Source organism: Tachysurus fulvidraco, chromosome 1 (genome assembly GCF_022655615.1).
Source record: "Tachysurus fulvidraco isolate hzauxx_2018 chromosome 1, HZAU_PFXX_2.0, whole genome shotgun sequence".
Classification (NCBI taxonomy): Eukaryota; Metazoa; Chordata; class Actinopteri; order Siluriformes; family Bagridae; genus Tachysurus; species Tachysurus fulvidraco.
In genome coordinates, this window is record NC_062518.1 from 50411569 (window position 1) to 50425972 (window position 14404).

General features: G+C 38.1%; 1 protein-coding gene across 2 annotated transcripts; it reads right to left on the reverse strand.

Annotated features, from left to right (window-relative positions):
* Positions 1-9094: 9094 nt before the first annotated feature.
* Positions 9095-13207, reverse strand: LOC113651003 (zinc finger protein 239-like). Of its 2 annotated transcripts, none has more exons than XM_047814350.1 (5): positions 13086-13207; positions 12117-12213; positions 11446-11554; positions 11209-11215; positions 9095-10788 (listed from the first exon to the last, which is right to left on the reverse strand). In XM_047814350.1, exons 2-5 carry the CDS (start codon positions 12171-12173, stop codon positions 10113-10115), a joined length of 849 nt encoding a protein of 282 aa, XP_047670306.1. In that variant the 5' UTR covers positions 12174-12213; positions 13086-13207; the 3' UTR covers positions 9095-10112. The 2 variants fall into 2 exon arrangements, with proteins under 2 accessions (XP_047670306.1, XP_047670301.1); XM_047814345.1 differs by having other exon boundaries at positions 13081-13193.
* Between the last annotated feature and the right edge of the window lie 1197 nt (positions 13208-14404).

Genomic DNA, 14404 nt, shown 5'->3' on the forward strand with positions numbered 1-14404 from the left:
AAAGTCATTTATTTGTCGTATTTAATTTAAATGATTATATTATTGATAAAATAATTGTATATCATTATTATAATATGATAATAAGCTAATATAGAGTAAATAACCACTGACAAAGTGTGTTAAAGCCGGAATGAAAACATTTATCGCCTTAAAATACAGGTCATTTTTTGTAATATATTTCTATATTTTGTACCGATTTCATAATGAACAGGTGCCTCACAATTATCGTCGTGCTCGGGTTTATCTGATGACACCGTCATCCTGAATTTCACCATGCGTGACCCTGTTGAAGAGAAAGCCGCTGCCGAAGGAAGCCAGCCTAATAGGCCATGCCACATAAACTACGAGGCAAAAGCGGTAAGTGGTGGAAATTGCTACGTCCAAGTTGCTTAAATCGTTAAGTCCAATCTGAATGTTGTTTCACGATGGGAAGTGTTCTTTAGATAACAATTTTTTCCCATCGTTATTACATATGGTTTTACAATAACAGAAAGCACATTTTATTCCACCTGTAGTTTAAAATGTTAACATCAAAACCTGGTGGTGAATGCATTATGCAAGAGTATAAACCAAATCCATGACAGATGCCACCAGAAGACAGATGATTAACTTACTTGCTGCTGAGATGACAGAAACACATGGGTAAGCATTAAGCATATAGCTGGGCTGTAAATAAACATTGTTATTGTAAATTGTGTTGTACAATGTCATTTGAGTTTGATGTTAACATTGAATTCATATGCTAGGACACCCCCCCCCTCCCAAGTGTCAGAGTGATGTACACACAGGGGATAGTAGGTTTGTTCCCCTATCTAGAAGACCCAAACTCACAACATGGATATGTAAGTAAATGGGTTGTTGCAACATTATGCACATATTCACTCTTTGAAATGTTAATAGTCGTTTATAATTTATTTATAATCACTTAGGAACATTACTACGATCCAGAGAGTGGTTCAGGATACATTGCATGGTGATTGAAGACCATACAAAGAAAAAGAGCAGAAGAAAGATGTGCCTCAGTCAGCAAACCTCCTGAAGGTATGTTTACTGATCAGTGATTATACTGGTGACCTGTGAATTGTACAGAAATGAGTTTTTAACATTTCATTTTGTCTTAAGTTGGTGGGCCAGGTCGTGTTCTTCAGACCTTCACCTTTGACAGGGAGCCATCTGATGAGAATGTGGAAGCAGCTAATGCTGTTTTGAGTCACTCTGCTGATGAACAGACTGTCTGTGAGAAGATGAAAATGTCCTCCATGTATCAGCAAGCAATGTTCAACAATGAAGCCAAATCATCAGTTGTCTTCTTGGTCTTCCCACGATTTCTGGACACACCAGGCCTGGTATGACATCTTAATTTACTGCATCACCAAAATATCCAATGTAGCATTAGGTATCACTCATCACTTGTGTGTGTTACATTGCAGATAGAAGAAGATTTCAGATTTCTGTTTGGTGAGGCCACGGCCAACAAATTCTTGGAGAAGTGTCCAACCACTTTTAAAGCAAAAGTAATAAAGGAAAGCCATGGACTTGAACCCACCACAGAACTCTTGGATTTGATGCGCAATGCTGAGTCAGCTGCTGAAGTTGAGAATGGTATGAATGGAACTGTTTAACTTGTTATTGTGGGTTATGTAGGTGTGTAGTGTTCATTTTCATAATGGTGCAAGTTGTCATTTTGAATGCTATGCTATGGCATAATGTAAACCAGGTTTTTATTTACTTATTTGTAGGCTGGGACAGTGACATGTCTGCCATCTTACTGCTGCTACATCTGCTACATCTGCTACCACCATCTGCACAAGGTAGAAAGAGGACGGGAAAGCTTTCTGTGTATCAAGCTATAGATCAGCTCATCAAAAGGTATGCTGAAAGAGTTAGTTAACTTATAATTTTTTTTTCTGATTATTTACTAACCCCCATGTCATCCAAGATCCATGTCTTTCTTTCTTCAGTTGAAAATAAATGAAGGTTTTTGAGGAAAACATTGCAGGGTTTTTCTCCATATAATGGACTTTAATGGTGACCAACGGTTTGACGGTTCAAAGTCTGTCTCAAAGTAGCTTCAAAATCTCTATGATCCCAGCAGAGAAATACGGTTCTTATCTAGCAAAACGATCAGTCGTTTTAAAAATAAAAATACCACAATTGCACGTTGTAGAATCTCAAGATGTGCCACGCATTACGTCATGACGTCAGAAAGGTCCGATTGTGGTTAAAAAGTAGATTGCTTTTAATTTGAAAACAGCCGATCGTTTCTCTATATAAGACCCTTATTTCTCTGTGGGGATTGTCGAGTCTTTGAAGCTACATTGAGACCAACATTTGACCCTTCATTTGAACCCTCAAACCTTTGGTCGCCATGGAAGTTCATTATAGGGAAAAAAATCCTGGAATGTTTTCCTCAAAAAAAAAGTGAACTAATTAACAGTTGTTTAAAATATATCTACCATCACCGCCATCTTGTGCACAGTTGGAGGTGATCTGATCTATTGTCAGAAGTTAGTCACAAAAACAATTCTGTTGAATGTGTTTTGTTGTAGGTTGGAACCAGTGTGCAGCAGCATCTAGACAACATTACCCAAAGCAGTCAGCCCTACCTTCTCGCCCAGGGATCCACACAGACCACCATTCACTCCTACTTCATTGTGGTTGACAAGTACACACTAAAAACATGTGTTAAAACAACGCAATCAGTGTTAATTAGGGAACAAAAAATGATAACTTCAGTCCGCATTCTTGGCTAACGGAGACAATATTTAGAGGCCGAGTCACAGTTATCTTCGCCATACATTGTAAATAGTTGTTCACCTGTAATTTCTGATCTAAAGGCAGCAGGTGTTGGTCAAAGTGAACACTGAATTCTGTAGTGATTTCCATGGAAGAGATTGTTCAAGATCTCCATCAGCATGCTAAAGAGACAGTGATACAGTAAAGCATGTATTTAGTAATGAAAGAGAAACGGAAATGTGCAAGAAAGTTGAGGCATGTTTCGAGAGGTTAGAGAATCCTTTCACAATTCTAAATTCGGAATACAAATCTCGGAATTCGGAATACGATCAAAATTTATGACTAACAAGTGGGAAATAGTAGAACCAGTTGAATGTGTGATTGGTTCAAGATTTGACACGAGACAAAATAAAAAGACTGGAACATATGATCAGGTAGTAGTTCAATATAAATTCATGTATATTCCAATTTTATCTACACTGCAGTCAATATTTAAAAGTCAATATGTTTCAGAGATGTTGCACAGCTCAGCTACCAGCGACTCTAGACTGAGAGATATTTGTGATGGATCTTATTTTAAAAGTTACCCCCCCCTGTTCTCAACTGAGAAGCAGACAATACAGATCCAGATGTTCTATGGTGACTTTGAGGTGGCCAACCCTCTGGGTCCTAAGCGAGGGTGGAGTATATTTTACTTTAAGAAACTTCTCTCCAAAATGGAATTCTTTGTTGGCTAATTTACACTTGTGTGCCTTATTTCATACTCAAGATGTTAAACGGTATGGTTTTAGTGAAATTTTTGCTCCCATTGGTCGAGATATTAAAGTGTTAGAGAGTTATGGTATTGAGATTCCATTATACAATGGTTATGTTCGTGGCACTGTAGTCCAGGTTACTGGTGATAATTTGGGTTTGCATAGTTTGTTTGGTCTGGTGGAGTCTTTCAGTGCAAGGTACTGTTGCAGGTTCTGTTTAGCAGAAAAGGAGGACTTTCAGACAGAATTCTCTGAAGATTCTTCCAAAGTAGTTTTTGCGCACCAAAGATATACACACTGCTCACTGTCAAGAAATGGCCTGTAATCCATCCCTTCCATATGTTTTTGGTGTGAAAAGGTCAAGCATATTAAATTCATTGGAGTATTTTCACACAACACAGAACTTCTCAGTTGATGTGATGCATGATGTGTTAGAAGGGGTGGGCCAGTACGAATTGAAGTTATTATTTCTGTATTTGAAGGAAAAACATGTTACATCAGCTGAAATAAATTGAAGAATACAAAGTTTTGATTATGGTTTCATGGAGAGAAACAACAGGCCTGTAACTGTTAATTTAGGTGAAGGATCTAATGAGCTGGGACTGGATGCAGCGGGGATAGTGGATAAGAAAATGGTGCTTTGGTAAAAGGTTTTTCTGAGGATACAACTTCTTAAACAGTGTGTGGTGATCCACAATTAAATGTTTGAAATATACACATAAACCTTGTGATAACATGGGCGAGAATATAATGTTTATTATTTGAAGTAGTAAAAGAAGCAGGCCCCAGTGTTGGTCTGTAGAAGTTACTAATTCTCCAAAGATAAGAGGAACATTCCGAAGTAAGCACCAGGACTGAACTGCATCCAGAAAATTGGGCCTGTCCTTCATAGTTGGTGTATGACACTGGTGTAGTCCACATGAGACGCAGGTATACGCCGTATACCCACTAGGAAAGGCCAAGGATTTCCGTATACCCACTTAAAAAGCGTGAGGATACGTAACAATATCGTTTTGTGACAGAACTTTCATTCATAAATTCACCCCGTCTGTGTTGCGAACACAGACTGTGGTTGCGATTGCAAATCACTAACGTTTTTGGATTATTGGGGCTTCCGTGGCCTGTGACCTGATCTGACGTCACCTACCAAGGAGGAAAATCAGTTGCTTGGTGGTGTTTTTTGGCACAAATTAGAAATTAACTAACTAATGTAAAAGAAGATATAAAACGAAAGCAGACCCAAACTGCACTCTGAGTGTTTTCGGAAGCCTGCGCCTAAAGCTACAGCAGCTTCACCCAGTACAAATGTATTTGGAAAGCTTTGTAAACTACCAGTTCATTCAGTTCATAATATTCTGCAATGAAAGAGTGTTGGTGATAGAACTGAACAAATGTTTATTGTTCACTCTTAAATGTACATTGGAAATTGATGGCTGATAAAACCTGTGCTCCAGGTCCCATATTCATATAACATTTAAGGCTAAATGTAGCTCTTAAAGGTATAAAGTTCACCCAAAAATGAAAATTGTGTTATTTCCTCACCCTCAATTTGTTCCAAAACTGTATGAGTTTCTTTCTTCTGTTTAACACAAAAAATGATATTTTGAAAAATGTTGGCAATCAGACAGTTGGCAGCACCCACTGACTTTCATAGTCTATATTTTTTACTACTGTGAAAGTCAATGGGTGCTGCCAACTGTCTGATTACCAACATTTTTCAAAATATCATCTTTTATACAGTTTTAGAACAAATTGAAGGTTAGGAAATGACAATTTTCATTTTTGGGTGAACTATATACCTTTAAGAGCTACATTTAGCCTTAAATGTTATATAAATATGGGACCTGGAGCACATGTTTTATCAGCTGACTGTCTTTTGTTGCTTATAATAAATTGGAATGTTGATAACACATAAGCAGTCTTTAATAATGCTCTCAATTACATGTAGATGCATACTGTATATAGGATGGGTGTGTATGAGGCTGGGAGGGGAAAAAAAATCACAGTATACTCACTACAAAAAACTAGACTACGCCACTGATACAGCATGATGCTGGAACAATGAGAGATCAAAACTCAAATGGGAGAACAGGAATAAATGACATGTATCTGGATCTACAGCTTTCTCCGTCCCTTTGTGCTTCACAACAACTGAAGAATATGACCTGACTACAGAATCTGCTCCAACTTATGCTCTACTGCAGCTCTCTTTTGGAATCAGACCCTAGTTTAGATGTGCACACCTACACTTCACATCAGGCCTTCAAACTCATGGAATATACTCTGTCCTTCTCTGGGATCTGCTTCAGTCCTGGTTCCTCAGCAGTGTTATGTGTCCACTGTGGGAAATAATTTTAAGTCGTCCTTTTGTGACATTTGTCCCATTGTTTAAGGTGGCCATTTGATTCAAGGATTGATTCAAGAAGGAATACCAAGCGTTAGAGGTGAACTCATTCCTATGATAATGAAGAGGTCTGAGGAAACTGTTATGTTAATGAGATTAAGGGTGGGTGAAAGTCCAGGATCTGGTGTGGGGCTGTTACATCCTCACATGCTTTGATTGTCACCGGAGGGTTTTGTCTCTATCTGATGGGACTGTCCCATAAAATGTGTACATTTACAATGAAATACAACTTAGCTAGACTTGATGACTGCAGCACTCGTGCCAGTACACTGTGACTTGAAGACTCGTGTTCATCGAGTGTCCCTACAATAATGACTACTGCACAAGGAAATCCAAGTCTCCTGGTCTTCTCTGGAAAAAGTTTACAACAAGACCTTCCATATGAACAGAACCTTCTTCACAAGTGAACCTCCTCCAAGAACAGAATCTGTTCAGAAGGCATCAATATCACATGTATCTCTCTGCACTGACAGTTATTACTTCTAGGTGCTATGCTTAATGATAGTAAGAAGAACTGCAGTACTGATTTGCAGTGATACTTCATTGTAAGGGGATGAGTGGAGCCAAACCACAGCAGCAACAGAACTAAATGCCCCCCTTCAGCATGACAGAGACACCAGACTCCATGTCATGTGTGGAGAACAAACTGATGGTCAACCCATCCGACCAGATCACAGATATACACGTCTATGTAGACCAGTGTGTGGATTTTATGTATGTGATCAGACATCAGACCTGCACTGAAATCCTCAGTGACGTGAATTACTTTTCTGTTTGGCACAAATGTTTATAACTCAGGATATCAGCATACTATATTCTATACTCGCAAATAAATTTTATTTATAGATTTTTTTTTTTTGCACAGGCCTGTGTAATGGTTCAGTGGCCCAATTTTTTGGTCAACAGTAAAAAGTGCTACAGTAAAAGTAAAAAGTGCTAAGATGACATTTCCAAGACTGTAATAATGGTAAAATATATATATATATATATATATATATATATATATATATATATATATCATTTTGTGTGTATTTTTATGCAGATTTGTGACTAATTAGGAACCAGAAAAGGAAGTTAAAAATCCTCACATATGTGATTGATTAGGATTATTTATTTTCTATTTTTTGTTTGTTATTATGGCTATTATGGTTACATTACCTTTGAATGAACAAATAGCTTCAAAATAATTTAAATAGAAAAGTGCCTTTTGGAATTGGAAAATCCCTGTCATTGGAGGCGGGGCCTCACAGGAGCTGACTATATAAGAAGCTGCAGGGGCACCCCACTCATTTTGTGGATGAAGCAGCTTGGAGAAGGATCAATATTGGTTACTTGAGATTCCTAGTTTCCTAATAAAACAATTTATTTTACAATCAGTTCGGATTTTTCTTTACATAATATTTGGAATATTGGAAAAGAATCTAACATACACTCTAATTCAGAGCCCTATAAAGATTCTGACGCTTAAAAAAAATTTTTTTTGTGGCAAGTCTATGCCTGATGAAGGTTTAAAATTACCGAAACGTTGCAACAGACTTGCCAACTAAAAATGACATGTCCTACCGCGGCCAACCGTGTTCCAGATGGGAGAGACAGGATCTCCATTCTGAAGAACACGGAAGAGATTACCCTAAACATCATACGCATGAGATGCCTCGGGGTTTCAACAATTATGGGAGGACTGATAGATATCAGAAACCTCACCGACAAACTCATTCTCCTGATTATAGGAATAATGATAATTTTTGAAAAACCCGGGAACGCTATCCACAGCATTCCCGGGAGCAAAATGAGGAAGACCCTGAACGTGAGAGGTTTAGAGCTTTGGTGAAAAAATATTTCAAGTCAAGAGTCAAGAAGCTTTGTCATTACAACCATACAGAGATGTTGCAGTACACAGTGAAATGAGACATTTCTCCAGGATCAAGGTGCTACATAAAACAAAGACAGGGCTAAGGACATGTAAGTAGTCTTAGCCACATAAAGTGCAACAGTGCAACCTGGTGCAAACAGTGCAGGACAAGACAAACAAGACAGTGCAGGACAAGACAAACAATACAAAAAGTACAAAAAATGCAATACACATAAGACAATAAACAGTAACAGAAACAACGCCGACCGACCAGTGTAAATACTGAATGTTCAAACAATATTTCATGCAGTAAAAGAATGAACACAGTGTCTTAGCAGCAGGTCCTTTGGATTATATATAGAGTTGTGCAAAAAACAGCAGTTGTCTGAAATATTGTATAGTATGTGCGTAATGGCTGAGATATTGTACAATATATGTAAAACAGCTGAAATGTTGGACAGTATGTGCAAAAACAACAGAAAAGTGTGCAAAACAGTGTGTGTGTGTTTTGTGAGGGTCTATGCAGTCCATACAGATGTGTGTGTGTATGTTGTGCTCAGTACAGTTCAGTTATTGAGAAGTCTGATGGCTTGTGGGAAGAAACTGTTACGCAGTCTGGTCGTGAGGGCCCGAATGCTTCGGTACCTTTTTCCAGACGGCAGGAGGGTGAAGAGTGTGTGTGAGGGGTGTGTGGGGTCATCGACAATGCTGGCTTTGCGGATGCAGCGTGTGGTGTGTCCATGATAGAGGGAAGAGAGACCGCAATGATCTTCTCCGCTGTCCTCACTAACTGCTGCAGGGTTTTGCGATCCGAGATCGTACAGTTCCCAAAGCAGAGTGATGCAGCTGCTCAGGATGCTCTCAATGATCCCTCCGCTTCCTTTGCTGATCTGAAAGAAAAGAGAGCAACAACTGACATTAAGTGACCTACAGTAGTGTGGTTTGGGATGTAGACCAGTGGAAACATTCCATATACGAGTATTACTTTTGAACATAATCTATGTAAACTATCACTAATTTAATCACCAACCTAACGAGCTCGTTAAGGCAATCCAGACCAGCAAGCAGCTTCCTGTTAGATGCATCCTGCACTAACGGATGTAGAACGTACCTGAACCTTCTGCCACGCTGTTGCTTCATTTTGGCCCTGAGTGCGACACCATCCACGGCCATGAAGAACACCTTCCTGGGCTTGATGATGCGAAAGTCGAGGTAGTGGAAAATATCTGACTATTTTGCTCCCAGTTAAATGAACACCTGACTATATATTTTAATATAAAACATATTTTAATCTAAAAAGACCTACATATATTAAAGAAATAGATACAAGTATACAAATACTCAAAGTTCATTATAAACGATTATATATTTATTTTCTCTCATCTAAAAAGTCCATTTGAATCACCTCAGTTTTACAAATAAAACTTTCTATAATGACGTCAATATAATTCTACAATAAGAATAATACTAAATAGATTTAGTAATAAACAATATATTTATAGATATATTAAACGTTGTTTTTATTTGTGTGGCTATAGAGATAAACCCACATGTAAGTTGTCACAGCTACAGACTACATGACCCTTATGTCCTGTCATGAGCACTGGGGTTAGCACAAAGTTCCCTCCCCTCGCGCTCTATGTAGTGACCTACAGCTGTAACACACATCGAGTTGGGATTGTTCCACAATTACTTACTGTTCACTGAGTAATTAAAGCGCTGGAAATTAACTTCAGAATGTTTCCACAGTGAATTTATTGTTCTTTCTGCCTTCTTTAGCTAAAATTAATCACCAATCATGTGTAAATACACCTGTAAACATACACAGCCCTGACTGAGGTAAAGTGTTAGCCGGATGCTAGTGCTGAAGTTAACTAGCATCATTTATGAACACAAACCTGGTGCTCCTTCACAACTTCGCTCAAACACGGATATCGCTCGGATATCCATCTGAAAAATTTTGGAACCCCCATATTGCCGAGAAAAACAACAAAAAAGCGCGGACGTGAAGAGCTGCATCAACTTAGAAGGCTAGGTTGGCATTGCTGTGTTTGTGCTCGCGGTTACTCTTATGTTTGTTTTCCCACCCGTATTCAGACACGTCCCGCCTTCCTTCGATCGGATTGTTTAAAACTATCTTATATCCCGACGACGGTACAGTACATTTAGCATCCAATACATTGCACAGAATTTGGGAATTTATGAAAACGGGTAGGACAAAAAACTACAGGCGATAATGACTGTAGTCCTACCAATGATAATGTCTGTGTAGAATCTCTGACCAAATGACCCCAAAATGAGCTTAAAATATTACAGGATTTATGAAAAGAAGGTAACACATTTATTACCATACTTTTTTTTTCTTTTAAATAGTGTATGTATGAATGCGCTGGTGTCTTTGGAGATTACTCTGCTGCGTAAAACTCTTCCCACACTCCGAGCAGTGATATGGCCTCACTCCTGTATGAATGCGCTGGTGTATTTGGAGACTACTCTGCTGCGTAAAACTCTTCCCACACTCTGAGCAGTGATATGGCCTCACTCCTGTATGAATGCGCTGGTGTGCTTGGAGATTACTTTGTGTAATAAAACTCTTCCCACACTCCGAGCAGTGATATGGCCTCACTCCTGTATGAAAGCGCTGGTGTGCTTGGAGATTACTTTGTGCAATAAAACTCTTCCTACACTCCGAGCAGTGATATGGCCTCACTCCTGTATGAATGCGCTGGTGTATTTGGAGATTACTTTGTGTAATAAAACTCTTCCCACACTCCGAGCAGTGATATGGCCTCACTCCTGTATGAATGCGCTGGTGTATTTGGAGATTACTTCGTGTAATAAAACTCTTCCCACACTCCGAGCAGTAATACGGTCTCACTCCTGTATGAATGCGCTGGTGTATTTGGAGATCACTTTGTGTAATAAAACTCTTCCCACACTCCGAGCAGTGATATGGCCTCACTCCTGTATGAATGCGCTGGTGTATTTGGAGACTACTCTGCTGCGTAAAACTCTTCCCACACTCCGAGCAGTGATACGGCCTCACTCCTGTATGAATGTGTTGGTGTATTTGGAGATTACTTTGTGTAATAAAACTCTTCCCACACTCCGAGCAGTAATATGGTCTCACTCCTGTATGAATGCGCTGGTGTATTTGGAGATCACTTTGTGTAATAAAACTCTTCCCACACTCTGAGCAGTGATACGGTCTCACTCCTGTATGAATGCGCTGGTGTATTTGGAGTTTACTTTGTGTAATAAAACTTTTCCCACACTCCGAGCAGTAATACGGTCTCACTCCTGTATGAATGCGCTGGTGTCTTTGGAGACCACTTTGTGTAATAAAACTCTTCCCACACTCCGAGCAGTGATACGGTCTCACTCCTGTATGAATGCGCTGGTGTGTTTGGAGACTACTCTGCTGCGTAAAACTCTTCCCACACTCCGAGCAGTGATACGGCTTTTCTCCTGTAAGAATATGTTGGTGTGTTTAACCATGTTTAATGCATAACATGCACAGTAACACTTTATTTTAGGGTCATTTAACTAGTTGCTTATTAGCATGAATATTTATAGAATATTGGCTATTTATTAGTACTTAATAAGCACATAATATGTTTATTACAATTATTTAACCTGACAGGAAAAAATGTCTGAGATCAGCTAAACGTCAGGATACTTTGATAGTTAAAAATTACCTTCTGCCGCCGCCACGGGGGCAGATTTCTGTCTTCCCCTCCCTTGGAGCTCTCTCTTGGGCGGTGGTGGCCACACAGCTTGAGCTTCCTTCTGAGGCAGAGGTGGTTGCTGTGCATAAACATGGTGTGTTAGAAGCTTTGGATACAAATTCATGCTGAAAAATCCCCCCCTCCCCTTCTATATACAGCAACTACGAGCTTACCCTTACTCCACACTATCCTCAGTAACGGTTATATCAGAGCAATCAGTGTAATCATCATGCGCTTTTTTACGACTTGTCGCTCCAGCCATCTTTTATCATACACAATAACACACGAAAAGTCTTCTCCTGATCGCTTGTGCGTTTTTAAGGTGGTCGATCTACACCGTTATTTTTCTATATGACCATATCATGTATTTCAACCAATAACACCTCTAATATTAATTTACACCTTTAATAGAACATACAATGTTCTAAAAACTGTTTTGTTGAGGTTGTGAGGGTCAAAAAAATAAATCACTTATTTTAACACAAGCACAATATTTATGAATAACAAAAATATATATATAAATAAAATAAAATTATTTTAATTTAAAAGCTTGTGTTTGTCTAAAGCACTTTTCCTGATGCACACCCAGAAACAGAAACAATCAATATTAGTTTAAAACAGTATAAATGGTGCATCCTTACCGCGCCTCGGGCCCCAGTCTCTCTGCCACGCCATTTTCCTCTTGCGCGCCCGGACATACCATCTACTGATTTCACACCGTGTATAATTCCCACTGAACTGTAAACAAATACATAAACACTTATAGAACTGTGGTCCTCCATTTTACATTTACAGCATTTAGCAGATACCCTTATTTAGCAGTTCAGTAGTGAAGTATACCTTATTTAGATACCTTAGATATAGATACCTTATTTAAGTGTTCAGTAGTGAAGTATTACTGTGTCCTTCAGTTATTTAGTAGATCAAAATTAAATTGCTGATCCAAAACACCAAAATATGTATAAATGAAAATTGTTAGGGGTTCCTAAACTTTTGCATACGATTGTAAAACTACAACGAATCAAATAATCAACAAATAATACAAAACCTTCTCCAATACGCCCAGGTCCAAACCCTACGCACGTGCCCCACCCCTAACCGCCTCGTGCACTTATATAACGGTTAGCACGTTTTTTAACGTTTTTTTTTTACGTAATAATTTTAAATTTACTTTTTTTTAACAAACGTCGAAAAACAATTGTGATCATTGATAGATAGATAGATAGATAGATAGATAGATAGATAGATAGATAGATAGATAGATAAAAACAAATAAAAGAGGAGACTGAAAACACAACATCATCCATCACGTATTTATGAGGAAACGATTCTAACATCGTTAGCATAAAGAAATTTGTTGTGTTTAATCGTGAGGGGACGAAACTACAAGTCGTGCGACATTAAAAGAAAAAAAAACATTGTATGTTCAAGTAATTCGTGTAATTCGCGCTTTTTAAAATATCCCTTACGCTATAAAACACTTTATTATACGATTATAATGCTCGTTCGTTCCAGTTACTTCACTTAACTATTTCATTAACATTAGTTTAAATTCGTATACAGTTGTAAATATAAGGATTAAAGTCACATTTTTATTACACTTACCTCACCTTTATCGTCCAGAGCGACCTACGACATGCACCGTCCTCTTAACCACAATGTATCCATCCGGAAGGACAGATGTCGCTACTCGATCCGTACAGCAACATGATCGGTTCCGCGCATGTGCGAAATGACGTCACTTCCTGTCATCGCCGACCCGCAGTTTCGGAAATTAACGCTATCCTTATCGTTGTCATAGCACTTTATTTGTATTGCTCGTTTAATGTCTGTTTTGTGTGCAAGTTTGTTTACTCTAACTTGTTTTTATGGTATTGTTGTCCTGAGCAATCACTAAAATAATGTATAAAATGTTTAAGGTTAATATGTGACCCAAAATAATACGTATGAGAAAATGTAGTAAAATTAAACTATAGTTTACATGTTACACATCATTTGGGAAATACAGATGTGTGTGTGTTTACATTTTCCCTCTTTCCCGGAAAATAAAAAATAAAATAAAAACTGCCCTCAACAGGGTCACGTGTGATGAATTCTCTGAGGCAAAGGATGGCTTTATGTTTATTTTTCAATGTCAAGAGGACATGGAAACCTTTTTGTCCTACTGCATTGATAAAAAAAAAAGGCTTAAAGGTCAATGCCATGTTCCGTGAGTGTGAGTGAGTGTGAGTTACAATTATGTGTAACGTGTAAACTATAGTTTAATTTTGTCACATATTAACCTTTAATTTTTTATATATTATTTAAGTGATTGCTTAGGACAACAATACCATAAAAACAAGTCAGAGTAAACAAACTTGCACACAAAACAGACATTAAACGAGCAATATTATTCATTGTTGGAAGGCAGACAATAAGTAATAAGCCTTGCAAATAAAGTGCTATGACAACGGTAAGAATAGCGTTAATATCCGAAACTGCCGTCGGCGACGTAATTTCGCACATGCGTGGAACTTATCGTGTTGCTGGTACAGATCCATAGATATAAATTAATCATTTAAATAAATAGATTTAAATTATTTTGAAGCTATTTGTTCATTCAAAGGTAATGTAACCATAATAGCCATAATAACAAACAAAAAATATTAGTTAAAATATAGACTATGAAAGTCAGTGGGTGCTGCCAACTGTCTGATTGCCAACATTTTTCAAAATATCATCTTTTGTGTTAAACAGAAGAAAGAAACTCATACAGTTTTGGAACAAATTGAGGGTGAGGAAATAACATAATTTTCATTTTTGGGTGAACTTTATACCTTTAAGAGTTACATTTAGCCTTAAATGTTATATGAATATGGGACCTGGAGCACAGGTTTTATCAGCTGTCAATTTTCAATGTACATTTAAGAGTGAACAATAAACATTTGTT

Bases quoted from the DNA above. Each gene is read 5' to 3' on its own strand.
- LOC113651003 (XM_047814350.1), bottom strand. From the start codon at position 12,173: ATGTCCGGGCGCGCAAGAGGAAAATGGCGTGGCAGAGAGACTGGGGCC. The intron at 11,555-12,116 runs GTAAGGATGCAC...GTTTATGCACAG, and splicing joins AGACTGGGGCCCGAGGCGCG to CAACCACCTCTGCCTCAGAA.